Raw genomic sequence first — 26,908 nt, forward strand, 5'->3', positions numbered from 1 at the left:
GAAGTACGAAGCTGAACTGTAACGGGAAACGATTTAACTTGCTAGCATGTAACTTTACACATACACAATTAACAATAAATGACTACAATAAATAAATAAATCATTATAATAAACACAATTATCAGTTTTATATTGCACATTATACATACAAACGATAAGAATGTTTTAAGTTGCTTGACTTGTTGCTTGCTTGTAGAGGTTTATTTGTTCTTAAAAATACGAAAACACAGCACAATTTATTTCCTTACACATACGGTTCTATTGCACTGACTACACAGATGCACATTTCATAATGCATGTGCATTATCGCGATATCTGGGAAGGACCATAATATACATACTGTATATGTTCCCATGGGAACAAAGCCTGCAAGCAGTGACAGCGGCAGACCCCGTCGCCCCCTGCCTGCTCGTTCATCCGTACATTAGTCATTGTTTGTGGTTTAAATAATTCAACCGCTGGGACAAAGTCGAGCGCAAGCCTCCACAGTCAACAGTGCGTCCAAAGGTTGCTGGTGTGACAATAAGTCCCAACTGTGAGAAAAGTGTGCTTTTTTTTATTGCTTTTTTTTTTTTTTTGGGTGGTGGTGGTGGTTGGGAATGCAGGAGTGGTGACCGTCATGTGGCAGATTGCTAAAAGCAAGATGTCATGCAAACACATGAAACACAAAACCGCATCCCGTTTCGGATGATTTAGGAGAACTGGTTTACTGTATCACAGCAGGCATCAGCTTCGGAGTTAATATTGCCATTAAAACAACACGAGTTGAAAATAACATGTAGTGTATACAGTACATATTTGGTAGGCAACCATATGCGTGAAAACTCACCAATTTTTGCAACACTGCCTGAAAAGTAAAAAAAAAAAAAAGACACCACTTAACACAAAATTGGACGGGTCTATCATAACAGGACACAGGGACCCATTCCCGAAACTGACCAAGAAGTCACCGTTCTTAGCAGACATTTTGGGCCAATCCCAAATATCCAGGGTTTGTATTTTGGCAAACTTCCACTAGAAAATTGGCACAAATGTGACCCAATCAGAAGCAGAGAGATCCACTAAGTATCCGCTGACTTCTTGTTACTAATTAGTAACAATAAACACAACATGACAGAGAGGATCCACAGTGTCCATCATTCAGCAGTGACTGACGCTGCCCTCCAGTGGTAAAAAGAGAGCATACATGCCGCCCATTTGTCAGATTGTGGCACCAACGCATGAGCCACCATCCAAATCATATTTGACGTCACATCAAATCAAACCGCGCTTCCAGACAAGCCACAAGCTGACAAACAGATACTGGTCTATGAAAAAAAAAGAGAAGAAAAGTGAACGTGGGGATTTTTGTTTTTGGTCCCAGTTGTCAGCGTTTACACAAGAACAAAAGCATAAAAGCAGGAGGGATTTGAAGGAGTCTTCTTAGATGCATGGAACGTTGGACGTGAGTTGTTTGAACCTTTCCTTGTAAACTGCTCAACCTTTGGACTGGTTATCACCTGCTCAGATAGTGCCGTATGATATCTGCCTCTTAACGGACTGAACATTCAACCCTGGCCGACCTTTAAAAAAAAAGCCTTGTTCTCGGGAAGGTGTGCACCTTCTTTCTACCTGGCATCATCCACGCTGACGCCGGAGCCTGCGACAGGCGGCGCATACAAAAAGGCAGAGACGTTGCAAACGAGCGGTCGGGGCATACGCGGAGAGCGATGGGCTGCTGTAACAGGAGGTGCGGGCTCATCACTGGAGCCGTCATCGGGGCGGCGGTGGCCCTGCTGGGGGGCATCCTGATCCCGGTGGGGAATGTTCTAATTGAGGAAACGGTCTTACAGGTACGCGTGCCAATGCGGAGATCGAGGTGAAATCGATCCGGCTCCGAGGAGTTGATTTGTCTCTGATCTGAAAAGCGAGGCGTTGACAACATTTTTGAGCAACCATCTGCGCATCAGTCTGGTTAAAAATAGTCTTGTCTTGTCGGGGCGTGTGCGGGGTTCAAGGAGGCTTTGATCGCACCCGGAACGCCGGCGTACGAGAACTGGCTGGCGCCGGGGGGAGCGGTCCACAGACAGTTCTGGTTCTTCAACGTGCAAAACGCCAGGGAGGTGGTGGAGGAAGGTGCCACTCCGGTGGTCGTGGAGAAGGGACCTTACACCTACGTGTAAGGTTTGATTTCCCCAACCCTACCTTTTATTACTGACCCTCTCACACACTGACGACAAAACTCTCTCAGCACCAGGTACTTACCCAAAGCGCACGTCAACTTCAACCCCAACAACACTGTCTCCTACCTGCTTCCGCTGGGTGCCATCTTTGAGCCGTCCTTGTCGGTCGGACCGGAGGAGGACATCATCACCTCTCTGAACTTGGCAGTGGCGGTGAGTGAGAGCCGCGCAACTGTGCTGTGATCAATTACCCCGAGAGCAGAGACAAGTTAGCCGTATCCCTTTGCAGAGGCCAAATCCAACATCATTAATTATCTCCATACCATAATGAGGCTATCCGCGATAGAGGATCATCTTAGTTGACATTGTCAAACTGTCTTTATACTCTCAAAATGTTGTTGTTTTTTGTCGCACAGAAATTTAGAACAGGTTTAAAATTTGATTGCAACACTGAGCAAAGCCTGCTTGGCAAGCCTGCGCCGCTCAGTGAGATACGGGCTTAACGAATGCTGATTAGGCGTCACGGTTCTTTCAAGGTCGCAGTCATTCCTAAACGTTCTCTAAACAGTCTTAATGGTTTCCTAAACTGTTTTAATGGTCATTCTTGTGGCAAGGACATTTTGAACATGTTCAAAGTTTTCTTGTGACACGAAAGACGATTAAGACTGTTTAGAGAACCATTACGACAGTTTTGAGAACGTTTAAGAAACGCTATTGGGAACGTATTGTCACAAGAGAAGTTTGAACATGTTCAAAATTTGATTGCAACAGTGATGGAAGCCTGCTGAAAAAGCAACAATCGCTACGTGCGCACACCCTCACAAGCCCACACGCCGCTCAGTGAGATACGGTCAGGGTTCTTTCAATGTTGCAGTGTTTCCTAAACATTCTCTAAACAGTCTTAATTGGTTTCCTAAACAGTCTTAATAGTCATTGTTGTGGCAAGGGAAGTTTGAACATATTAAAACGTCTTGCGACAAGAAAGACCATTAAGACAGTTTTGAGAACGTTTAAGAAACGCTATTGGGAAAGTATTGTCTCAAGGGAAGTTTGAACACGTTCAAACTTTTCTTGTGACAAAAAAACCCATTAAGACGGTTTAGAGAACCATTAAGACTGTTTTGAGAACATTTAGGAAACGTTACTGAGAATGTATTGAACATGTTCGTAATTTCCTTGCAACAAGAAAGAACATTAAGACTGTTTAGGAACCCATTAAGACTGTTTTGAGAATGTTTAGGAATGGTTGCAACCTTGAATGAACCCCAGACAAACCCCGATGTGAAATCAACATTCACTAGCGTCGCAAACATTTATCAGTGGGATACAGACTTAACCAGAAAAATCATCCCTTACTCTTAACTCGAATCCAAATAATCTTCCATATCCCTTCACAAATCTAACCTTGACCTAAGCAACGGAAGGCGTTACCTAACCTAACCAAAATTCTAACCCTCCAGGCTAAATGATAACAAAAAGTGCTGGTGCATCGCGGCGACGTGGAACATTACAGCATTCTTGGCAGTCGACATTACTGATAAGAGTTTTGAGTGTCAGCATGTCTGATCCCAAGCGATTCTCTAATCAGATCATTAGGCTTCTTATGAAAAAAAAGTGCTCTTATCTCCTTTGTGTGTACTTAAAAAGAAAATATGAACATGGTTGTTTTTGTGTGTATCAGGGGGTGTATTCATTGGTTCCAAAAGCGCTGCATCCCCTACTGGAGGTCATGATCAAAAGCAGCAACTCGTCCTTGTTCCAGCATCGCAGTGTCAGGGAGCTGCTGTGGGGCTACAAGGATCCATTGTTGAAAGCCACCGTGGGCCTTTTTGCACCAGTGAGTCATCACCTCACGACATCCACACAAAATTACACTAGGACTCAAACCTACTTTTACACAAGCAAAGTTTTTCATCGTATATTTGGCTTATATTATTGTACCCCGTCCCCCACCCAACACCCCCCAATACTTGTGTCAAATAGTTTTGTATTTATATCTTTTAATATTGTTATATTATTATTAGCATTTACATTATTTTAGATCATTTTTATATTATTAGTTATTATTGTTTTTTAACATTTCATATTTTTTTCTCTATATATTTTTTTAGTACATTCTATATATCTTTTTCTGCAACTTATTTTGGTATTTTTTGTGGGATAGTTAAACTTATTGTAAAATATTTTGTATTTTATTTCTAATATATATTGTGAAAGTACCCATCCCTATTGGTCATCCCAGTATTTCTCAATCTTTTGGATTGAATACTTTTCAACTATTTATACATCAATATATTTTTAATATCGTTGTAATTTTCTCTTAATATTTGTTCTAATGTTTGTGTATTTTTCGTTTTAATTTAAATGTTGTTGTAATATTTGGGGATTTCTCATCCAAATATTTATTGTATTTTTCAAAACTTCAAATATAATTGCATTCATTCTAATATTTCATGTTTTTTTTTTGCTGATTAATTGTCTTATTACTTTGTAATATTTTTGTTTTTACTAATATATTTATTCAAATAATTTTATATTTTATAATACAGCATTTGCATATATTTGATCAATTTGAGACATTTCTTTAAATTGGATCACTTTTAGCATTCTGGTTAGACTGCGCAGGCGTACCTAATGTTTTGCCTCCACCAATCCCTGACGTATTTCTTGAAGCATTTTTGCTGTCTGTAATCACGAGAGGAAATGTTCATCCGCTCCCTCCAGTACAACGGCACCTTTGACGGCCACTACACCGTCTACACAGGCAAGGGTGACATCAACAAAGTGGGCATGATCGACAAGTGGCGAGGATCCAGGTGAGCGTGGACAAAATCGACAAGCTGACCATAACAGTCTTCAAGGAGCTTCCTGTTTTCTTTTTAGGAGCCTGCCGTTCTGGGACGACAAGTACTGCAACATGATCAACGGGACAGGTGAGGGTCTCAAGGTGAAAAAAAAAAAAAAAAACGTTGTCAGCATTCTAATTGGACTTGACCTCCCTTTTCCAGATGGTTCTAACTTTGCCCCCTTTGTGGATGCGACAAAGCCGATCTTTTTCTTTTCGTCGGACATCTGCAGGTGATTTAAGTCCCTCTGCAACTATCTCAAAGACCACTAGAGGTCACTGCAGTCCCGTGTGTCCCACAGGTCGGTGTCCGCAAACTTCCAGTATTCCACGGACCTAAAGGAGATCCCGGTGTACCGCTTCGGACTGCTGCCGTCCACTTTAGCCTCGCCGGTGGATAACCCCGACAATCACTGCTACTGCCGGTCTCCCGAGACCACCAAGAACTGCACCTTGGCAGGGGTGCTGGACATCAGCTCCTGTCAAAACGGTAAGTCGGGACAATCGGTCTGTCTCTTTAGCCAGGTTGTCATCCGTCTCGTTTTTCTTCACAGGACAGCCCATCTACATTTCCTTGCCACACTTTCTTCATGGTACCCCGTCCCTGCATAAGGCCATAAAGGGGCTCAACCCTATTGAGGAGCATCATAAGACCTACCTGGACGTGGAACCCGTAAGACTTCTGCTTGAGAACTATTGTCCCATCTTAGAAAGCTTCCAACAGGTTAAAAATGTTAACAACCAAGATCTTTTGCTCCAGTTATGTTAAAAGCATTTGTCACTGAAGTATAGATCACATTTTCGGGGCATGATTTTGTGGAAATGGTACCAGTATGTTCCCATGTCCCCCCAGTGACATGCTATCATATCTCTAAATATACTGTGGCCCCTTTCACGCAGCCAGTCCAAGTGAAGGGAACCCGCAAACTACACCTTATGCTGAAAGGCACAGACGGATAAATAAATACAATTGTGTGAACGGGGCAACTGGTTTGTAACTTTTGCAGGGCTAAAAAAAGTTAGGGGTCGAAGTGTACCTTTTGTATTTTCTTCCTACCAGATAACAGGAATCACCCTCGGGTTTGCCAAGAGAATCCAAGTCAACATGATGTTCGGACCATCCAACGTCATCACGTAAGTCGCATTTTTTGTACGTTTTAGCCTTAGCGTTTTGGTTTGTGGCGGCTTTTACTTGACGGGCGACGCTCTGTTTGCGCGCAGGGTATTGAAGAAAATCAACGAGAGCATCATTTTCCCTCTGGTCTGGATGAATGAGGTAACAAACACTGATGCCGGCGCACGCGATCGTTTGGGCTTTTTCGTTACGCGCCCGACGAATTGTTTTCAGACGGCGGAACTGGACGGCGAGTCTGCGAGCTTGCTGAAGGGGGAGCTGGTGGACCGGGTCAAGATGTTGGATGTGATCCAGAAGGTCCTGCTAGGCTCGGGCCTGGCCGTCTTCGCCTTTTGCCTGGTCATGTACGCCGTCATCGGGTGCAACAATAACAAGTCGGAAACGGTCTGATGCTGCTGTTTTGATACGGACTTATTATTTATGATGCCTCCCCGTCCCTGTGATATTCATACTGTGATTTTTGTAAAGGTTAAAACGTGTGTCACTCGTGTCACTTTAATTCAATCAATCAGGGATTCAGGGCCTTCTTTAAGTGCAATCCGATAAGCTATTTCAATGCTACATGACGTGCTACATGCTAGTTCTGTTGATTTGTGTTTATATGCTTTGTGGCTTCAAAGGAATAAAAAGCAGAAGTATCAGTTCGCTCCCTTTTAGCATAAATCACTGTGCCGTGGTTATGAGCAGGATGTGGGTTTATTGAGAATGTTTGAAGAGGAAAAAAAAAAGGATTTCTTTGACTCGTCCTGTGTGAATTGCGTGACAGAATGCCGATTCAGCAAAGTGTCAAACAAGCAGATTTATGGCCAGAATACAAAATAAGTGAATTCACATTCAAATGCAAAACTTTTATACTGTACATCACACAAAAAAAATGTCACTCGGGAAACTAAAGCTAGCTAGAACTAGCTTAGCATCAAACAAAATCCACCAGAAATGTTATCCTAAACAACATGACTACAAATAAAGATTATTATCAGTGTGTGAAAAGGCCTAAAATAATTTAAATGTAAAGTTAGCGGCTAAGCAAAACGAATTCCAACCAAGGCCAGCGGGGAAATCTCGACTCATAAACCAAATCGACCTGCCTGTTAATAAATTGAAGACGCGTTATGATAGCGTTAGCATGTTAGCTTACCTTTGACTCTCATACGAACGCTCGACACATTTATTCAGGCCATCAGTTCCACGAATAAATAGAAAGGCTTGCTTACGTCGGGCTTGAAACGCCACGTCCTTATCGACATGAACTGATGATCTGCAAAAAAATAATACATTCAAATTTAAGTCTCTGCAAATTGCAGATACAGTCGTATTTACACAGACAGAGCGCGTATTCACATTAAATAAGATACACATAATCTTTATCTACATGACGTATTCACAACCCGGCGGACATTTTCTGGTTTTGTGCGGATGAAAGCCCAACTGAGAAGAGTGTGCTACCTCAATGGTTCTCAAACTGGGTTCCCCAGACCACTTGGGAGTCTGCAAAATAATTGGCAATAAATTATTTCAGTATGTCATATAATTTAGAAAAGTGAATACCTACATACTGGGAGCCGACTATTACTCCTCCCATATTGTCACGTACGTCTGACATCTCTACATGACTTAAAGATATTTAAAAAATAACACTATTAAATTTTAAAATATGAATTCAACAGCATTGCATTCTATTAGTTCACCACAAGATGGCACTAAATCCTACACACTGTCTCTTTAAGTCTTCAACAACAAAAAATTAGATCAAAAGGTGTATTTTTTTTTGCAGTTCTATTTTATTTGAGAATAAAGGTGTCTTTTTTAGAGTAAAATGAATAATTTTGCGAGCATAGTTCTTTTTTGAAACTCAATTGTTAAAATATGACTCGGTGTTTCTTGTTGAACTTTGACATTCATGTTTTAAAATTACAACTTTATACTATATTAATTCCCATGGCATTTCGGGGTTTAATTCTTTTTAGGACTATGAGGTACTATTTGCTGGTCCCTGGACCCCAAAAGTCAGAATATTCTTATATTAAATTGACTTTAATATCATATAATGACTGTCTTAGAAAATATGACTTTGTTCTTGTAAAATGACAACATTTTTGGAATATGTATCTATATTATCCTAACATTACAAAAAAACTCATTTTTATAACATTCCAACTTTTTCATTTGTATGACAATCATGGATGGCTACCCGTGTAGTAGTTAATTTCTCCCTTGACCCCAAAAGTTTGAGAACCCCCGCGCCATCTCATGTGCAAGTCAGTCTATTACAATCTATGAGCATGCGCCACAGAAATAAATATTTGCAAATTTTGATCTGGGTTGTTAGGCAGACATGGAAATGCCGATTTGGCACCATTTCCCCCCAAAGAGTCAAGCATGCATCCATCTTCTTCCGCCCTCTTATCCCTACGAGTGTGTCCCTTTTATCCTGACATGGCAAAAAAAGGATCCACGCTAATTGTTGTTGTTGTTTTTCTGGTGGAGCCTCAAGTAGCGGCTGGTGTTCATGCTGCCTCCTGGCCAGCCGTCTGTCCTTCCATCACTCCTCCGGGAGCTGATTCCTCCGGGAGCTGATTCCGCCGGTTGCGACTCTTCCTGCGATCCAGCAGGGGCTTAAGCTTGGCCAAGTCCCCCCTGAGAGGCCCCGGTGGCGGGTGCGAAACGCTCTTCTGCTGCTCGTGGAGCTCCTTCCTTTGCTTCCTCTCCTTGCAGTACTGCTGCACGGCCAGACTCTCGGCCGGGCTGAAGGCCTCCAGGAGAGCCTTGGGGTGCGCCACCGACCACGGCCACGGCGAGCGCCCTCTCTCGGTCAGCACGCCGGCGGCGGCGGCGCTCAGCACTCGCAGGCGGATCTTAGCCACGGTGCGCTTGAAGCCGTTCTCGGTGGTCAGGCAGTAGTAGAGGCCCTGGTCGGACGGCTGGGCCGAGCGGATGAGCAGGCCGTGTTCCGTGGACAGCACGCGCTCGCTCAGCTTCACCTGAAGTTCACACGGACAGCCGGGAAAAAACACAATCGGCCTTTAAGGACGACGGAATGGAACTGAGGTCCGGTACAGTAATTACACATTCAAAAATCGACTTAATTGAAGGTTATTGAATAAATTGTTCCTCGTTTGAATATATATATTTAAAATAATTCCCTATAAAATCTAGCTTAAACATTTTAACAGAAAAATAATAAACTCAAGGGGTGTGTGCAAGGCTACAATAACTGTGCGCAATTGCAACTGGTTTAATTATTACACTTTTTTTCCACCCCAATAATTTTTCAAGGGGGCGGGTCTTCTCTGCTGAGATTTTGAAAGGGGTGCAACCCAGCTACTGCCATTCAGAGGGCCGTCAACTGCCTTGTTAGGCGTCAAAGTGAAAGCTGTCCTGTGATTGGCCACTGGGATGCTTTGACGTCACCTGACCTCCTTCCTCCTGTCGTTGTCCCTGTGGATGAGCCAGCGGATGGACGCCTGAGGCGGTTTGGGTAGACACTCCAGGAAGGTGGTGTTGTTACGCACGCCGTACTGCGTCATTTCTGCCGCGTTCCTGTATGCTAACGCGCACACACACAAACACATGCATTAAACTGCAGCCATGGAAGAAAAAAAGTGTCTAATTGGATGAGAATTGTTTTTTTGTTTGTCTCCAAGTTATAATACAGATTTTTTTTTCTGGGAGAAATAGGACTTCAAAGTTATAAAATTAAAACAACTTTTCCCCCCCTACAATTGTTTGGAATGTTAGACTTTCCTCATAATATTCTGATATTCAATTCTTGAAAAAGTAGGACTTTAATCTCGTAAAATTTCAAATTAACGCTTGAAAAAATGCATTTTCAATCTTGTAATATTCTGATGTTTAATTATAGAAAAAATATAATTTTAATCTCAGATTCCAACATTTAATTCTAAAAAAAGCTTTTCAATTTTTTTATTAATTTAATTCAAGACAGAATACAACTTAAATCATGTCACATTCAACCTTTTAATTATCGTTACAAATACAAATGTAAATACATATTTTCTTTGTTTAATTTTGTTAAAAATAAAATAAAATTTTGCAATATTGTGATTTTCAATGTTGAAAAAATTCAATTTTGGAATCAGTATTTTCCAACGTTGAATTTAGGTAAAATACAAAACAATCTCATAATATTCTGACAAAAATGCCAAATTTTATTTCAGAATATTCAGACATTTAATTCTCAAAAAATACAACCAATCTCGCAATATTCCCTTTAACCCAAAAATAAAAATTAGTTAAATTTAATACAATTCTGATGTCAAAAAAAAAAAAAGACTTTAATGTTGCGAGACATTTCATTCTTAAAAAATAAAACTAACCTTGAAATGTTCCTAATAATTATTAAAATGAGACTTGACTATTCTCACTTAGTGAAAATGTCTTTATTCTTGGCCTACATTGACACTGACTTTTTAATTCTGGAAATCATCCATCTTTAATCTGGGAATGTGCAAAATCACCTTTGAGGTTGAACCCTCTGCACTGCGTGAGCGGATTTCCATGCATGACATCCTGCCTCCTGCTCCTCCTGAAAGCAAAGCAAACGTCAGGTGGACCCGTCGTGCACGCGGTGGCGTCCCGACGTGTCACTCGGACCCTCGCGTCTGTGTTATGTCTGCACACACTAAAAGCGTAGCGACTGTGAAGTGCGCCTTCAAACGTTGTATTTTCTATCCTCATTTATCTCATTGTTCAGTCGTGCCGACATGGCTGACATCAATACGAAAAGTCTGCAAACAATTCTGCTTTTGTAAAGATAAAAGATGAGATCAGTTATCAGCGACATACTGGTCAATAAACAATGTAGAAATGTTTGTAATAACACGATATTACAAACAGTACAAACTCTTTCAGGTTGCTAAATAAGGTAAGAAAAATTGAGCTGAAAGCACAATAATAAACACGTTTTAAAATGTCTGTACAGCCGATAGGGAATGGGGCAGCCGATGAATAGTGAAAATTCACGTATATCTAATGGCCATTGAAACAAAAAACTATTCTAACTCAAAGAACTCTTCAAAAGAATTGCTGATAAGCATTTAATATCCATTTCCACAAAAAAATGCACAGAAAAAGAAGGGGGGGAAAAACATCAAAAATTATTTTAAAATATTGAAATATGAAACAAATAAGAATCTGGGAATACATAAAGGAAAAAAGAGAATGACTTATTTAAAACCACAACAGAGCTTTGCCGTAAACAAACAATGCAAAATGTCATATGTGGGCTAACTACTAGCATTTGTGTTGCGGCATTATTACCCTTTAAACAAAGGATATTCAAACACAAACGGTGCAGTAACGTGTCAATAGACTTTCTAACAATAACCAGGGGAATATATTCTGTATCCTCTGCAAAGAGTGACATATTATTGCGGCTGATTAACTACAATTCCATACTTTCTTTAAAACGGAAGTCAACCCCCAAAATAGTTTTTGACAATAAAATGTTTTATGCAGCCCCACTAGACTAAATATGTTAATCTGGTTAATATTGCGTAATATAAGTTAAGCAGCAAAACACAGCACGTTTTATCAATAACAGAGAGCGGCCATTTTGCCACTTGCTGTCGAGTGAAAATGACATCACAGTTGCTCAGGTCTCATTTAAAAATCAATCACAGCTCAGCTTCAGAAACCAGGTGAGCTGTGATTGGTCGTTGCCTGAGCCTTGAGCAACTCTGATGTCATCTTCAGTCGACAGCAAGTGACAAAATGGCCGCCCCTGGATTTTGCTTCATAACTTATATTCTACAAATGTAATATCAATCAGAATGTCAGGTATAGGCTAGTAACATATTATTGTCAAGAAATGTTTAAGGTTGGCTTCTCCTTTAAGATTCTAAGTTACATTTTAAATAAGGCGTCAACGACCAGATTGAGTGACGTGCTGTGCGCACCTTTTTCCGCTGGGGTAGAAACGAGAGCAGCTGAGTCCGTCCCAGGCGCAGTACGGATCTCTGGCCAGACAGCAGTCGGCGCAGGCCGAGCCGTACGCGTGGCAACGATGCAGCGACACCTGCGACACGCCCAGCTCCGAGCTCGCGTACAGTTGTTGCTGCAAAATACGACAAAAAGAGGGGAACGGTCGCCTCCTCGGCCTCATGGAGATTTCAGAGCAAGACAGTGAAACGCTTACTTTTTTGGAGGAGATCCGCAAGTTGGTAACCGGAGCTTGGTTCTGGGGGAAAACACAAAGTTGAAATTACACACATTGGACATTTCTATTCGACATTCAGGAAGTGGAAACACACGCTCTGTGGTTTCAAAGTAGGACAAGCAGCTGCAGGCCACCCGCACAAGTTAATAATACAAAGCTGCAGCCCCCCCCAAAAAAAGGTGCTCCAGTTTTAAATCCAAACTCAACATTGTTATCTCTGAAAAGGCTTTTGGCTATTGTAAAGCTGTTTCTAATATTGTGAAAGGAACACCATGAGAATAACATTAGACAATGAGAATAAAGTGCTTATCAAATACAATAGTCATATCTCAGCCCAACCACCATTTTTTGTGTTTTAGACTCAAGTTGTAACATTATGAGAATAAAGTCTATCTATTCTATTTAAAAAAATAATCAAATATTGTATTTATTGATAAAATGTTACAAAAAGTAAAAAAAAGTTTAACATTAGATAGTTGTATTTTTTTTAAGATTGAAAAATCATATTTTTTTGCAAGTGATTTTTCAGAAAAAAAGATTTTTTTTTATTAGAATAAAGTTGAAATATTTTCCGATTTTTTTTTTTTTAGAAAAACAGTGAAGTAGTAAACGCTATGAAAACAAGGGTAAAGTAAAAAAAAAAAATAAAGAAAAAAAAGCGTAGTATTATGAGAATTTAAGTATTTTTATTGAAATTAACTTATTTTGTTTGAGTCGATTAAATGAGTTGAGTAATCTGACAGGAATAAAGGCATCGTTTTGAGGAAAAAGTTACTTTTTTTTCTCCAAGAAATCTTGAAAGAAGTTTTTATTTTTTTTAAGGGACAGTGTGTTAAATTTAGCACCATCTAGTGGTGAATTAATAATTCATTAATTTGAAAAACACACAACTGATTTCAATAACATGCAAATAAATATGATTTTCACATCAACACACATTTCTTTTGTTAATATAATCAGAGGTCGAGTAATCGCTAATCATATTACATAGGTCGCGCATGTTTTACCAGTCACCATCTTTCTGCTATTGATACCCCAAGGAGAAAATCACAAAGGTAGTTAGCCCTGGTGGTGCTTGCAGCAGCTGGTGTCGGGTCCAATGGATCGATCGCCACAGCTACAGGTGGTTGCTGCTGAGTCCCATGATTCAAGCTCTCTGCTTTTCTCTCGCTCGCTTTTACTACGGCTAACTCCTGCTCGCTCACTTGCTCACTCGCCATCGCTCACCAGGCTCGTTCCCTGGTGGTAGGCTTGCGAAGTCTGGTTTCTCTGAGGCACCGTATTGTGCGTGCTTAAAAAGCATTGCATTCTATTAGTCCACCGCTAGATGTCGCTAAATAATACACTGTACTGTTAATGAAAAAACTGAACTCAGAATTAAACCATTTCTTTAATTGATAATAAAACGAATAATTTCAGTGCACCTTTTTGTCTAAAAACAACTAAATATTTGGATTTTATTTGTCAACAAAATACAACTTTAATTTTGTAGTAACTACTAAATATTTTTCATTTTCATCTAACAGAACTTTTTGTTGTTGAAAAAGGACTTTCTTCACATTAAATTCCAACACTTTTTTGTGTGCTCGTTAGCATTCCTCCGTGAAATTCTGAGGAAATAAATGCTATGAATAACATTTTGACGCCTTCAGGGCAATAACAGCAAGCACGTTTCTTTGCGCGTCTTTTGGGACGGTGGCACAGGAGTTGAAATTTGCATACTTTGATGACGTGTTTCCCGTCACCTTGCAACACTCAGTGCTGTGCAACATCCCTCCCGGCCTTCATCTTGCCTGCCCGTGAACCTGTCGCACCCTCCTCCCTGCCTCCCTTTGATTGGTTTTGGGTAAAGAAAGTAGGGGGAAACAAGGCGTCGGCAGCAGACCTTAAAGACTTGCAGCTCCTCCAGGATGAGATCCTTATGCAGGGACTGATTGGTGGGCAGGGCGATCACCTTCTGGACGCTTCCTTTGTCTGCGGAAAGAAGAGTTCGGTTAGCGAGTGTCAATCTGGGCAAAAACGGCAGAGGATTCTCGCGAGCGCCCTTGAATGATGAGACGCGGTCGGCTGCTGGCAGCTGGTCAAGAATCCGGCCTGAAGAAACAAAAGCGCTGCGTGCCGGATCAAACAGTGGGGAAGCGCAGACAAAAGGGCGTCGCCGTCCTCGCCTCTTAAGATTTGCTTTTCCATACGCCTTCGTCAAGAACAGGAGGAAAAAGTTTGTATTTGTTTTTATCAAGAAATTTGGCGTTTTAGGAAATAAAGTCGAAAGCTGACTGGAATAAAAAAATGAATTTTTTGAAGAATTCAGTGTTATCAAAAAAAGGTCAAAACTTTCTAAGAATTAATGAAAAAGGAAGTAGAAAAAAAATGCATGTTTGTAAGAGAATAGTTGATTTTTCCTTCTCGTAATATTATGAATGTTTGGTTCAAGAAAGTACAATAAAATACGAAAACTTTTTATGGAAAAGACATTTTCCATGAAAAATCCGACTCTAATATCGTTTTAATTTTAATACTCGAAGAAATACAACTTCAATCGTGGAATAATCCAATTCTTCTTATTATTTTTTATCTTTTAAAAACAACATTTTAACTGAAATTAAATAATCGAAATATACAACTCTAATTTTGGAATGCTTGGATATTTTTTTTTACTTAAAATTTTGCATAATTAAACATTTTTATCCTTGAAAAAACATTGACAATCTTGAAATATTTTGACTTAAATCTAAAAAAAACACAACTTTAAACTCATATTATGTACTTTCTTTTTTAAAGGAAAGTTTAATGACAGATTATTCCGACATTATCCAAAATCTTAAAAAAATTGGACTTTAATCTTATAATAGTCTGATTTTTATTTTAAAAAACATTTAGAGAGTAGCCTGACTTTTTATTCTTGGAAAAAATACTTTAATCTGACGAATTTGACTTCTAAAAAAAAAAGAAAAGAAAAACACCATTTTATATAATATATATATATATATTTTTTGTATTTTCAAGTATTCAATGTTTTATCCCCCTGAAAAAAATCTAATTTTATTCTCATAAAATAATTACTTTTTTCCTAATAATATTAAAAACTTTTCTTCGAAATTAATGTAATGAAACTTTTCTGCCCCAAAAAACTCGGGTAAACATGGGTTTGTTGCAAATTCTTACTAGTTCCCAGGAAGAGGACTTGGTAGTTGCCGTCGGCGGCGGCTACCTGGTCCACCGCCACCGCCGTGTACTTGTAGTCAGCGCCGGTGCGGACCACCAGGGGTCTCCTGCCCACCGGGTAGATTGGGTTGAACATGACCGGGTGATTGCGCACGAAGTTCACCACATCGTCCGGGAATTCTTTGGTGGTGTGGATGTCGGGTGTGAAGGCTCCACCTGGGCACTGGAGAACAGGGAAGAATTGTCTCATTTTTGTGAGAACTTCTTAGAAAAATCATACACAAATACGAGCTGTTTTACAATAGCACGATCTATTGTCCCGCAAAAGAAAAAGTACAATGAAATTCGAAAATGTTTTGATGAAACTACATTTTGCTGTTTTTCTACGCAAAAAAAAAAAAAAGCATTGTGGTGTGCTAAATGCTACTAAATGGATAATACCTAATCTAACAAGAGCAGGCAAGAAAATTAGCGCTAGCTCACCGTTCCGGGTCTGGGGTACGGGATGCGTCCCTGGAAGGCCACCCACTGGAAGTTGGGCCCGTCTCGATGAGCAAAGGGCCCGTTGAAGACCGTGAGGATGTCGGCCATGTTGTACACGCACACCGCTGAGCCTTTGAAGACAGAGCTGCACAAGAAAAATAAAAATAATAAAATATACACATTTACGTTGAATTCCAAGCGTCAGAGCACAGCGGGGGAACAGAAGCACATTGTGCCAAGTGGATTTGGCCAATAAGCAGGACGTCTCGCATGCTGACTCAATTAGACATGAAAACACGCGGATCAGGTGACGCGGCCCTGACGATTGGCCACGCTGAAACATGAGCCGCTCAGACAGAAGCAATCAAAACCGCACGTGGCACATAAAACGCCAGCAAATACGTAAGCAATAAATATCATGCCAATATGAGACAGTTGAAGTGAATATGTTTTACACGAGCAACTAATGAATTACTTAAGGCTAGCTAAGTATAGTTATGGTAAACTCATATTAATAATATTAATAAAAAATTCAGTAAACCAAAAAATTATGTCAGTTTTCTTCTAAAATGAAGCACAACAAACAAAATCTGACTAAAATTCAGTTTTAGAATGAATCATAACTGTAATAATTATAATATGATTCCAATATCCAAGTCATTTGTTCCAATTTATGAAATATTACGAACAAAATTATTAGTGTAAAGCCATTTTTCAGTGCACCCCTAAATAAGCGTTACTAACTACATTAAGTATGAAATCTTACAAAATTTGCTTAGAGGTATGTATCTTTTATCATAACAAAAAAACAAAAATGTTTCCCAACTCAAAAAATGACATAGAAAATGTGCTGAAATGATAATAAAAGCAGATATAAGAACCACTGTAAATGCATAATAATGACATTATGTCGTGTGGAGATTGAATAAAAAATGCCTTTATGCGGCGCGCTATGGTCAAAGTAAAGAGCAAGCATCGTCTTTTACCTCGTGGACGTGAAGACTCCGAACACTAGCAGGCCTTTGGGATACTCGCTTTCCAGCAAAAACACACTTTCTGCACAGAGGAAACGCAAAAACATCTTGCTCAGACCAGAATTGTTGCCAAAAAGCTGCAAAAGTTCATGCCAGTGCGACGCACGCGTGTGTGGTTTTTAATAACCCATGCAAAGTTTCAAGGAGCAACACAGGAAATGTTATGGCAGATGTTAAGTGCAGGACCAAAAAACAGCTACACAAGCTAACAAGCTAAAACATTTAATAATTATCAAATAAAATAACACAATAATAATAATAACAATAATGAAGATTAAGTATTTACAAAGTTTAAATAATCCACAAAATATTTTAATTCAAGAAAATGAAAGAAAATGATATACTATTGAAATATAAAATAAAATGCATATAAAAAAATACATATAAAAAAATACATGGACAGTAACTTCAGCTATAAAAAACAGGAAAATTAAAATAGATACAAATAACAAAATGTTTGTGGACAGCACTTATTTAATTTTTTAAATAAAATTTAAATTAAATTAAACTCATCAAATAAATAACTATATTAAAAAATCTGAATAAAATCTATGCAATAAAAATGCTTAAGAAATATAAATATATATGGAAAAAAATAGAAAGTAAATATTATTTTTACGTGGACATTTTATATAAACATGATCAAATAAAAAAAAACACACAAAATAAATAAAAATATTTGTATAATAAATACCGTATATCACGCACAAAATATCATTGAAAATAATGCAAATACTTACCCTAACAGCATAGTTGCCCAAGTCATATTTACTGTATCATTTCTTGAATTTGCGTCCGACTCACCCAGCTCATCAAAGTGCGTCTCCGTACCGTCCTCCTCCAGAACGGAGCAAACCATCCTGGCCTTGAGGAAGGTGGTCCACTTGTTGACCAGACTCCGCTGGCCTCCGATGTCGCTCTGCATGGGAACCACAAGCAGAAGAAGAAGTGTTTCACCAGGTAAACTTCTCGACAAGAAACTCAACGGCGCCACTTACTGGACAGACGCGCGCCACCATGCTGTGGATGTTCCTGGTGTTGCCGCTGTTGTCCGTCAGCCTCTCGCGGAAGAAGAAGTACAGTTTGGAGTCGTTGAGGTCCGTCCCGTCTGGGATCAGGTGGGCGTCCACGAAGATGGGCTCTGATTCAAAGAACGCCACCGATAAATAAATACAAGGACATTCATCAGATTGCAAGGCGTCCCGCTCGGCGTACCGCTAAGCCACTTAGAATTGTGCTGGTCGGTGCGCACGGCGTTCCTCTTAGTCAGGCTGCGGAAGATCGCCGCGTCTGTGCCCATGAAGTCGATGTACATGCCGGAGAACAGCTCCTGGTCTGAAATCACAAGAAATATTAGGAGGGCAACGACCTCCACCACGTTTTGCCACGTGACAAAATAAAAAAAAATAAAAATCAATGAATGAAGAAAAAAAACATGATAAAAAAAAAACATCTAATAAATTACAACCAAAAAATCTATATACTGTATAAATGTCAATTTAAAAAATATAAATGAATTACAAAACAGAGTAAAAAATATATAGATATTTTTTTTAATGTTTATTTTTTTAAATACACAAATAAATAAATAAAATTGCAAGAGATTGATTGAATTTGTTTTGGTGTCACCTTATTGAGCATGATGGATTATTATTTTTTAGGTTATTAAATAAACAAATATACAAACAAAATGTATACATTTTTACTAATAGACATACAAATGCGCAACTTAAAAAATTTATATATTCTATATACTGTATAAATATGATGTATTTTTTTTTTTTTTAAATAAATTAATTTAATGCAAAAATAAAATATATAACATACAAAAAATAACATTAAAAAAACATAAAACAACAAAAAATTAAAATTATAATAAAAAGTATATTGAACCACAGGTGTCACAAAACTAAGTATAATTTTGTCTTAAACAATCCATAATACATAAAACAAAACATTACAAAGAAAATAATCTGAATACATTTGAAAAAAAAAAACTTATGGAAAATATACAACTGAAAATAAAGCTGATTTGATTGCGTGATTATTTGCAAGTAATTAGTTGCACGTGTTGCGACCTACTGAGCATGATGGAGACAGTGTTGACCTGCGGGTTGAAGGAGCACCTCCCTTTTCCCGACTCGGACCTTGAGTCAATGTGAAATATTTGTTCCTGTCGCAAAGAGAAGGAGGCAATAAATCTCACACAAATGACCTGAGCCATTTTTCGTTGTCGTCTTGACAGAAAGCTGCAGAACAAATCAAATCTTCGCTTTGAGCCCCCAAATCCCCCTGACGCGCCCTGGGAATGGCGACGGCTTGGTTGCCGCGGTAACAACCCGTACCATCTGCTGCCTCTCATCAAAGTGACGCAGGTTTGGCGGCGGAAACGGGTTTTCTCACCTCTGGCCGGCGCCCCCTGTTGACGTAGACGCAGACGGGGCTGTAGGCGCCGCTGCCGCACATGAAGAGATGCGTTCGGTTGTATGGCTGCACCACCCGGATGAAGTTGCCGCAGCCGTGCTGGCAAGAAAAACACAAAAGGAGAGACGTTTAGGTGGAAATGGTGAAATCATTCTCTTCAAAAAAGTGTGATCATAACTAAAAAATAATATATATACTTAAAGCTACAGAGACGGTCACAGCTCCTTAGTAAGATGCAGTAATATTAGTCACGCTTGAAAGAGGTTAAAGAAAATACGCCTGTAAGTATTGCGTTGCTTCACCGTTTGAATCCAAATTTCTGTTGTTATAACAGCGCCCCACCGATGCTATTTGTTAGCCTGTCCATTGTGTTTTGAATAGTTTGCGAGCAGATAAATCTAAGGCAAACTTTCTGTGGTTGCTCTAAATACATATGTTGATCCTATTACCGGTAACTCATTCAATGCTATTGATGGCTATTAAAGCCATTTTAAACTGAGCTGTCAGTGAATGAGTTAAATGAAAATAAGCATCCAATCATGTTTGTTTAAAAGGCGTGACACCATTCTAGCAAGAATTTTATGGCCCCTGTGGCCCTTTGTCCTAAATCATGATGACTATTTGATGTTTTCATGATTTTGTATTTACTGAACGTGTCATTTTCCTGGCCTACTTGACTGTTCGTATTAAATCTGACTTCCAGAAAAGCATTCCAACTCATCAGAGATCCACTCCACTTTATCAGGGAAGAGCAGCCTTGTATCAGGAAGTGTGTGCGCGCGAGTGTGTGTGTGTGTGGGGTTAAGAATCCCGAGTACAAGCAGCCAAGTTGAATAGTCCGGCGGTCGGATATGGAAAAAGTGAGGGCTGAAAAACGAGAAGGCGGGAGGAGCGCGCGAGAAAACGAGGGGATTAGAGGGACGCTGCGATCCAGCGCGTCTCCGCGCCGCGCCAAATATTTGCGGGAGCGCGTCGGCAGTCGGGAGCGCTTCTCCCGAGTCCAGCTGCAGTCACAAGGGAGATGACGGATGGAGGAGCGGAAAATAAAACCTCCCCAACACGTGTTGCCTCATTTATTTGTCTGAAACGTTTTCCCACTTCGCTGCGCTGGCTGCGCTTTCGAGCCAATTAAGGCCAAGCGGGGACGGAGGAGGATAGTCATGATCTCTAATGCGCAGATTCATTAAATCTCTGCGTTGTGGAAGCTTTGATTCCCCCGGTAGGCCTCCCACGCCCTCGCCCGGATGACTCTGCGGACATCTGCTGCCGAACACATGTGGACGCACCCGACACGGGCAAGCAGATGGGGGAGAAAAAGGAAGGAAGTCCCCGGGGGCAACGTCCTGAAGCCCTCGGAAGGATAAATCCGACAACAGCTGAGGAGATATCGTCACTCCGAGAAAAAAGAAAAAAAATGTCAAGACTCCTCCACGTGTCGTAAATCATAAGCATTGTAAAAAAATTAAAAATACAAAGAAAAAAGGTGATAAAAAATGAAAACACAGAAGCATGCAACAGGCAGAAAAATTTAATTAAATTTGTATTAATTAAATTCCATTAAATGCAAATTTGTAAAGCTATAAAAAGTTAGCATTATTTATCTATGATTTTTGTAGTAAAATAAAAAATCTAAATTAAAAAAAGAAAATTTAAATTAAAACTACAAATGTAAAAAAATCAAGCTAATACATTAAAAATATTTCTTGAAGTTATCATTGAATTGTTACAACAGAAAATATAAAAAAAAATCTGAGGAAAAGGTCAAACTAAATACATTTTGATAAATACATAAATAAATAGATAACATAGCTAACAAAGCCATGATTCAAGCATGCTACACTCCACACCAATAGAGGGCAGCACCTGACTTAGCAAATCTGATGACAGCATTCACTATAATGTTATTGCAGATCATTATATATTTTTTAAATTCAGGGGAATTTCCCCTAAGATTGCTAACTTCTTCTAACAGCATGGATCTGCATTGCAAGGATTAGCATGCTAATTTACCGTGGGGTCTTTTCCCGCCATTTGGCATTCCTCGATCTTGCTTGTCGACGCGGGCCAAAACACCTGCAAAACAACACGAGAAGCTAATTAACGACAAGGACCCATCCCCACGACGACGGCAACAGACGTTCATGAATATGCAAATTCGCATCTTTGGTGAAATTAAAAGGGGGAACACATGTTGAGGGATGGGTAAACGTGGCGCTCCGTAAACGCCTTTTGCAATTTACGCGAGGGGAAACGGACACGGGGAGGGGGGAAATAAACACTCTTCCATCTGTTAATGGGCCTCGCGCTGTCGATTACACTCGTCGAGAGCTCCCTCTGCGAAGCGCTCGGGAGCTTCATATGGCACCTTTGGATAACCCCAAACGCGTGTCAACATGGACGCCATTTGCATAATATCACTGCAAAATTTTCAGTATAGCTGTGTTAACACAAAAACATGCTTTGTTTGCCACTTTTGGGCGGGATCCAAAGCAAACAAACACTGACTGACAAAAAAGCCAATGTTGATCATGTCAATAAAATAAAATAAGAATGAATAATAAAATAAAATAAAAATGAATAATAAATTATATATATACTACTTAATCAAAATGCATACTAAAAATGACCAAAAAAAGAAAGAAAATGACCTTTTGCATGGCGTGTGTGATGTTGTTGATGTCCATGGAGAGCACGTGGTCCTTGCAGCCCACATACATCCGGTCCTGGTCCTCGTCCACGTGCAGGATGCGGTAGTCCATGGGCCTGTCCGATAGCGTATAGTGCTCCAACGAGGCGGCGCTCTGCAGCTCTGCGGTACAAGGACAATCAAGCCCAAAAAACAAAACAAGACTTGATCATCTAAACTACTTGACTCGATAGTCAGTCCATAGGCAAGATTCTCATTGGTTTTGCCCAAAATGAATTAATGGACCCAAGCTAAGAGTTTGGAATTTTTCCATGACCAAAAACGGTATAAAGAATTTTCCCACAAGACCAAGTCAAGAGTACCTAAGCATGAGCCTTGGGGTACTACGTAGAATTCATTGACAAGCCTTAGAGGCATAATTGGGGCCAATTTTTGTCCTTAAGGTACGATCACTTCTATGAGTAATTATTGGACTCTAAAGTAACGGTATGGAGCTTTTCCAGGACCAAAACGGCTCTGTGTCATCTATATCTGCCAAGTCTAAAGGCACAATAGCAGAACCATCCCAAAACTCTCAAATTAGTGGTCTCAAAATTTGTATCCAGAATGTCCAGCCATGGCTTTAGGACCTCCATTTGATCTATAAACAAAGCTGCTATTTATTTTCATTCACTTCCAGTTCAGTCAATTGCAGTGACTTGGCGGCTGCGTGTTAGCGAGGTTACAGTAGGAAAAAGTCTCTTGTGCTCATTAAAGGCGCCCATTGTTCACACGCCGAGTAAACATTCCCAGACCGGCTATTTCCAGCCTATTGGCTCCACAGATGAAGCGCTCTTCAGCCGCCGCGTCATGAATATTCATGGCTTCTTCAATCGGAACGCTGAGAGCATCGGATGGTAGAGAGGCTCTCATGTGCAACAAACGGCCCTTTCCAAAGAGCGTTTTGGGTGCAGTCACTTTTTTTGTTTTATTTTGAAGTGGTTGCAGTAGCGGGCTGTTGTTTGGGGTTGGGGCGAAGCCTGAAGTGTTTAAAGCTTGAATGCTTTCACACAATTCTTTGCGCACTATGGTTAGCTTGTTCAATATTTTAGCTGTAGCTGCGTTGTTGTTGTTTTTTAAAAAGCCAGTTTTACTTAGCAACAGGAAATTTGGTAGGCATGTCTGCCATTTTACTTTACAGCAGCCATTTTAGGCGTATTGTGGCATTTTTTGAAAACTCTAAAACGCCTGATTCACTTCGCAATTTGGCAGGTACATCCATCAAGAGTATATCCACACAAAAAAGCGTCTGGCACACATGGCTAAAATTGAACAGGAAGTGAAGTGTCAGGCGGTCTGAAGAAGCCATTTTGGGGGTGAAGTCCAGGACTTGTTCTTTGACGAAGTCCTACTAGAGAATTGGCCCAAATTGGAAGCAGGTATAACAAAATCTCCTTTGCTACGCCATTTCATGTGCGTCAAGCATGGCGGTGTCAACGATTGATGATCATTTTTACCTACGCCGCTCAACAAGAAAGATAAATACTTCTAACTTCTTTACCTGCCTTTCAACTGCAAAGCAAAGTCATCCCGTCCGGCCCTAAACAGTAAAACAGCACATTAACTTCAAACAGATGAGGCGAATATTATCCTTCCATTAAAGCGGCTCGGCCGTGTGCCAGGGTGTGAGCAGGCCTGGCTTAATTGAAAACACACAGGAGGGAGAATAGTGCCAAGTCACCGTTTCATCTTCGACACGCTCCAAGGGGCCTCCTTGACTTCATTTTTCCTCACATTTGCCTGTGGACGGCATGCGAACATGACAAGGAATGCTTGAGGGTGTTAAGCTCCATCCATCATGCCATAAACCCCGCAGGGAAAGACACAACTCAACCACAAGCCCAGAAGGAATGCCGGTGAAACCAATGCTGTGGCGCTTTGTGGTGATGTTTTCAAGCTAGCCTGGCCAAAATGGGCGCACGAGCTATCATTTCAACGCTTTGTAAGGAATTTTGTCCATCTGCGGCTATTTATCCGGGAAGTTAATCCATTAAAAAGGTTTAAGGTGGTTTCAAGAATTTTGAAACACTCTTTCAAATAAAGTTTAATAAAATAAGTGTCACAATTTATATATATATATATAAAAAAAAGCCAACATAAAAAAATATTACTTTATAAGGAATTTTTAAAAAGTTTTCACAAAACTTCTAAAATCAAAGTTACATTTCAACTCTTCTTTGGTCACTGATAAAATAAAGCTGAGATTTAGATCGTCGTCAAACTTTGACCATTATTTGACTTTTCCTTGCAACAATCCGATGTATGACTACGACTTTTCTTTTCAACAAAATACATCTTTCTTCTTGTAAAGATGACTTTTTGAAAAGTTATTACTTTATTCTTGTCAGATAAACTTTTTGGGGGTCAAATTTGTCATTACGATTTTTTTTTTTGTCGAAAATAGGCAGCTTTTTAATTTAGTGGTTGCTTCTTTTTTGAGCTATCGTTAGCTTGAGAGTCGACTTGCCAAAGTCATTTTTGAAGTTTTTTCGAACCCCTTCCATATTGCAACCTTTCTGGTTTACAATGACCTGGATAACTATGTAAACATAAATAAATAAATCACAATTTTAGCAATCACATTAGTAATCTTTATTAATATGTTGACAGCAAGTTACAAATTACTTTGACAATTATGCTAACAGGCTAACAATATGTTATACTGGGTAAAAATGTTGTTCTACAGCATATTCAATTATTTTTTTTATTTTTATTTTTTTTATGAGACATGCCACACAAACAATCAATTTTTTTTTCTGTATCTGGCCCTGAGTGAATTTTTTTTGGGACATCCCTGATCTAAATCATTAATGGGGAAGTCAACCCTATAATTTTCTCAACAATAATCTTTTATGTGCCTGATTAATTAATATTGCGTTTGTACAATATGAGCTAAACAGCAAAATCCACCCACTTTTATCCATCTCAGGGGGCGGCCATTTTGGCAATTGCTGTCAACAGAAAATGACATCACAGTTGCTCAGGGCTCAGGTTACGAGCAATCACAGCTCAGCTTGCAAACGTCACATGACCAAACTCGGATGTATAACAACCAATCAGGGCTCAGCTTGCAAACGTCACATGAACAAACTCAGATATAACCGTTGAGCCATGATTGGTCGTTACCTGAGCCCTGAGCAAATTTGATGCCATTTTCAGTCGACAGCAAGTGACAAAATGGCTGTTGCCTGAGATGGGGGAAAAAAAACAGGTGGTGTTTGCTGCTTAGTTCATACTCCATGAACGCAATATTATCAGAATGCCGTGGTTACCCTAATGGGGGTGCATAAAACATATTATTGTGAAGACATTTTTTGGATTGACTTCCCCTTTAAGACTTAACCAGAACAATTCACCCTTTCCATTAGCGCCGTCTTTGTTGACTTGTAATTATTGGACTTTTCAGCTTTAGTTCCCTTCAAAACATTCCACAAGGAGGTGCGTATTGTCCCACAAGTGGGGTGGAAATTGCCCGTGGCTCCCTGGACACGAGCCCAACATGGCGGATCTGGTGTCATCCAGCACCACGCCGGCATTCCAATTCCCGTACGCTTCCCACATTCTCCGGCCGGACAACAAGATTTTTGCTGTTTTGCTTTTCATGCCGCGCTAGCGCTTCTCGGGCCCACGTGTCGCTCCATTAGTCAAGCGTGTTGGGATCACGCAAGGAGAAGTTGGTCCTCGGAAGGCGGCCGCAGGAGGGAATACCGCGCAAAGCCAAAGACGGCAGGGGGGGAAAACAGAACAAATCAAGAGGAAGTAGGCCATACAGCATCTGACAGTTGGCGGCTTTTCTATTATGCATGCGGGCAGGTGGGATTTTGACCCCTCGGTGAAATGCCGCGATAATAAAATCCGAGAAGATCCGATGCTGCGGCGACCGCAGCGGGGTGAGCGGAAAGGACAAGTTCAACCCCCCGTCTGCGTTTAGGAGTCGCGGTCGCATAAAAGCTCTTTTGTTGGACCCCCCAAAACCACTGCCTCATTCAAAATTTAACAGCAGATTTCTGTCTCGCACTGCAGATAAAATTGTGCCCATTTATTATACTGTATTATTTATGATCAACTTTGGCTAAAAAATGTGATTCCGAGTTTCTTTAAGTGAACTTTATGCACATGACATAATAAAAATGCATTGAGAGCCTGTGAAATTATGATAGCCAATCAGATGCCAGAAGAAAGTCGTAAGCGGCAAAAGACGCACTTAAGCAAATTGAAGAATTATTCGAGTGGATCAATCTGTAATTACTACTCAATATCACATTTAAATATAAAAGCGCTAAAAAAGGTGTAAAAGTACAAAAGTATCTCAAAATGTAAAAAAAAAAATATTTAAAAAGTTGTCCCAGGTAATGACAAGCCTTATAAAATAAATTAAGAATTAAATAAAAAGTTGAAGTGTAATATGTATTCTATTTTACTATTTTTTTCAAAAATATAACAAATACATAAAGCTAAAATCATAATTTAATTTAAATCATAATTTATTTAAAAATAATAATAATACAGTAATAATAAACAGTCTCATGCAAAAAAGGACAAGCCAACAATTAAGAGTAATAAAATGTTTTTACAATTATTTTAAAATGTATCCCCCCTCCCAAAAAAAAATATTTTTTTAACTATAAGTTTTTACCCTGGATGGTTACTTTTTAAATGACTTTCACATTTGAATCTTGGTGGTCATTCATAATTAAAAAAAAATTATGATCAGTTTATTAGCACAAAAAAAAATCCCTGTTTATTGTCAAACCAGTTTTAATCAAGAACTGAATTAACTTTAAGATGCTCTTTTG

At 39.7% G+C, this 26,908-nt stretch overlaps 2 protein-coding genes across 3 annotated transcripts in view; one reads left to right on the forward strand and one right to left on the reverse strand.

Annotated features, from left to right (window-relative positions):
• The first annotated feature begins 1,266 nt into the window (after positions 1–1,266).
• Positions 1,267–7,078, forward strand: cd36 (CD36 molecule (CD36 blood group)). Its single transcript, XM_086058640.1, has 12 exons — positions 1,267–1,832; positions 1,998–2,158; positions 2,231–2,375; positions 3,844–3,999; positions 4,887–4,978; positions 5,046–5,095; positions 5,171–5,240; positions 5,310–5,497; positions 5,562–5,680; positions 6,068–6,141; positions 6,229–6,283; positions 6,356–7,078. The coding sequence occupies exons 1-12, from the start codon at positions 1,710–1,712 to the stop codon at positions 6,530–6,532; spliced, it is 1,410 nt and encodes a 469-aa protein (XP_085914766.1). The 5' UTR covers positions 1,267–1,709; the 3' UTR covers positions 6,533–7,078.
• Positions 6,820–26,908, reverse strand: part of sema3c (sema domain, immunoglobulin domain (Ig), short basic domain, secreted, (semaphorin) 3C) — a 36,897-nt gene continuing 16,808 nt past the window's right edge. For both annotated transcript variants that reach the window (XM_086058638.1, XM_086058639.1), the window contains 16 exons: positions 22,075–22,235; positions 21,437–21,499; positions 19,406–19,525; positions 19,085–19,175; positions 18,218–18,337; positions 18,001–18,143; positions 17,807–17,921; positions 16,955–17,024; positions 15,969–16,113; positions 15,486–15,708; positions 14,206–14,294; positions 12,300–12,341; positions 12,061–12,218; positions 10,621–10,688; positions 9,559–9,689; positions 6,820–9,123 (listed from right to left, as the gene is read on the reverse strand). In XM_086058638.1, coding sequence (XP_085914764.1) covers positions 8,650–9,123; positions 9,559–9,689; positions 10,621–10,688; positions 12,061–12,218; positions 12,300–12,341; positions 14,206–14,294; positions 15,486–15,708; positions 15,969–16,113; positions 16,955–17,024; positions 17,807–17,921; positions 18,001–18,143; positions 18,218–18,337; positions 19,085–19,175; positions 19,406–19,525; positions 21,437–21,499; positions 22,075–22,235 — 2,213 coding nt within the window. In that variant the 3' untranslated portion in view covers positions 6,820–8,649. The remainder of the gene's footprint in view (positions 9,124–9,558; positions 9,690–10,620; positions 10,689–12,060; positions 12,219–12,299; positions 12,342–14,205; positions 14,295–15,485; positions 15,709–15,968; positions 16,114–16,954; positions 17,025–17,806; positions 17,922–18,000; positions 18,144–18,217; positions 18,338–19,084; positions 19,176–19,405; positions 19,526–21,436; positions 21,500–22,074; positions 22,236–26,908) is intronic.

Source organism: Leptonotus elevatus, chromosome 17 (genome assembly GCF_054856555.1).
Source record: "Leptonotus elevatus isolate MCC_2025b chromosome 17, RoL_Lele_1.0, whole genome shotgun sequence".
Classification (NCBI taxonomy): domain Eukaryota; kingdom Metazoa; phylum Chordata; class Actinopteri; order Syngnathiformes; family Syngnathidae; genus Leptonotus; species Leptonotus elevatus.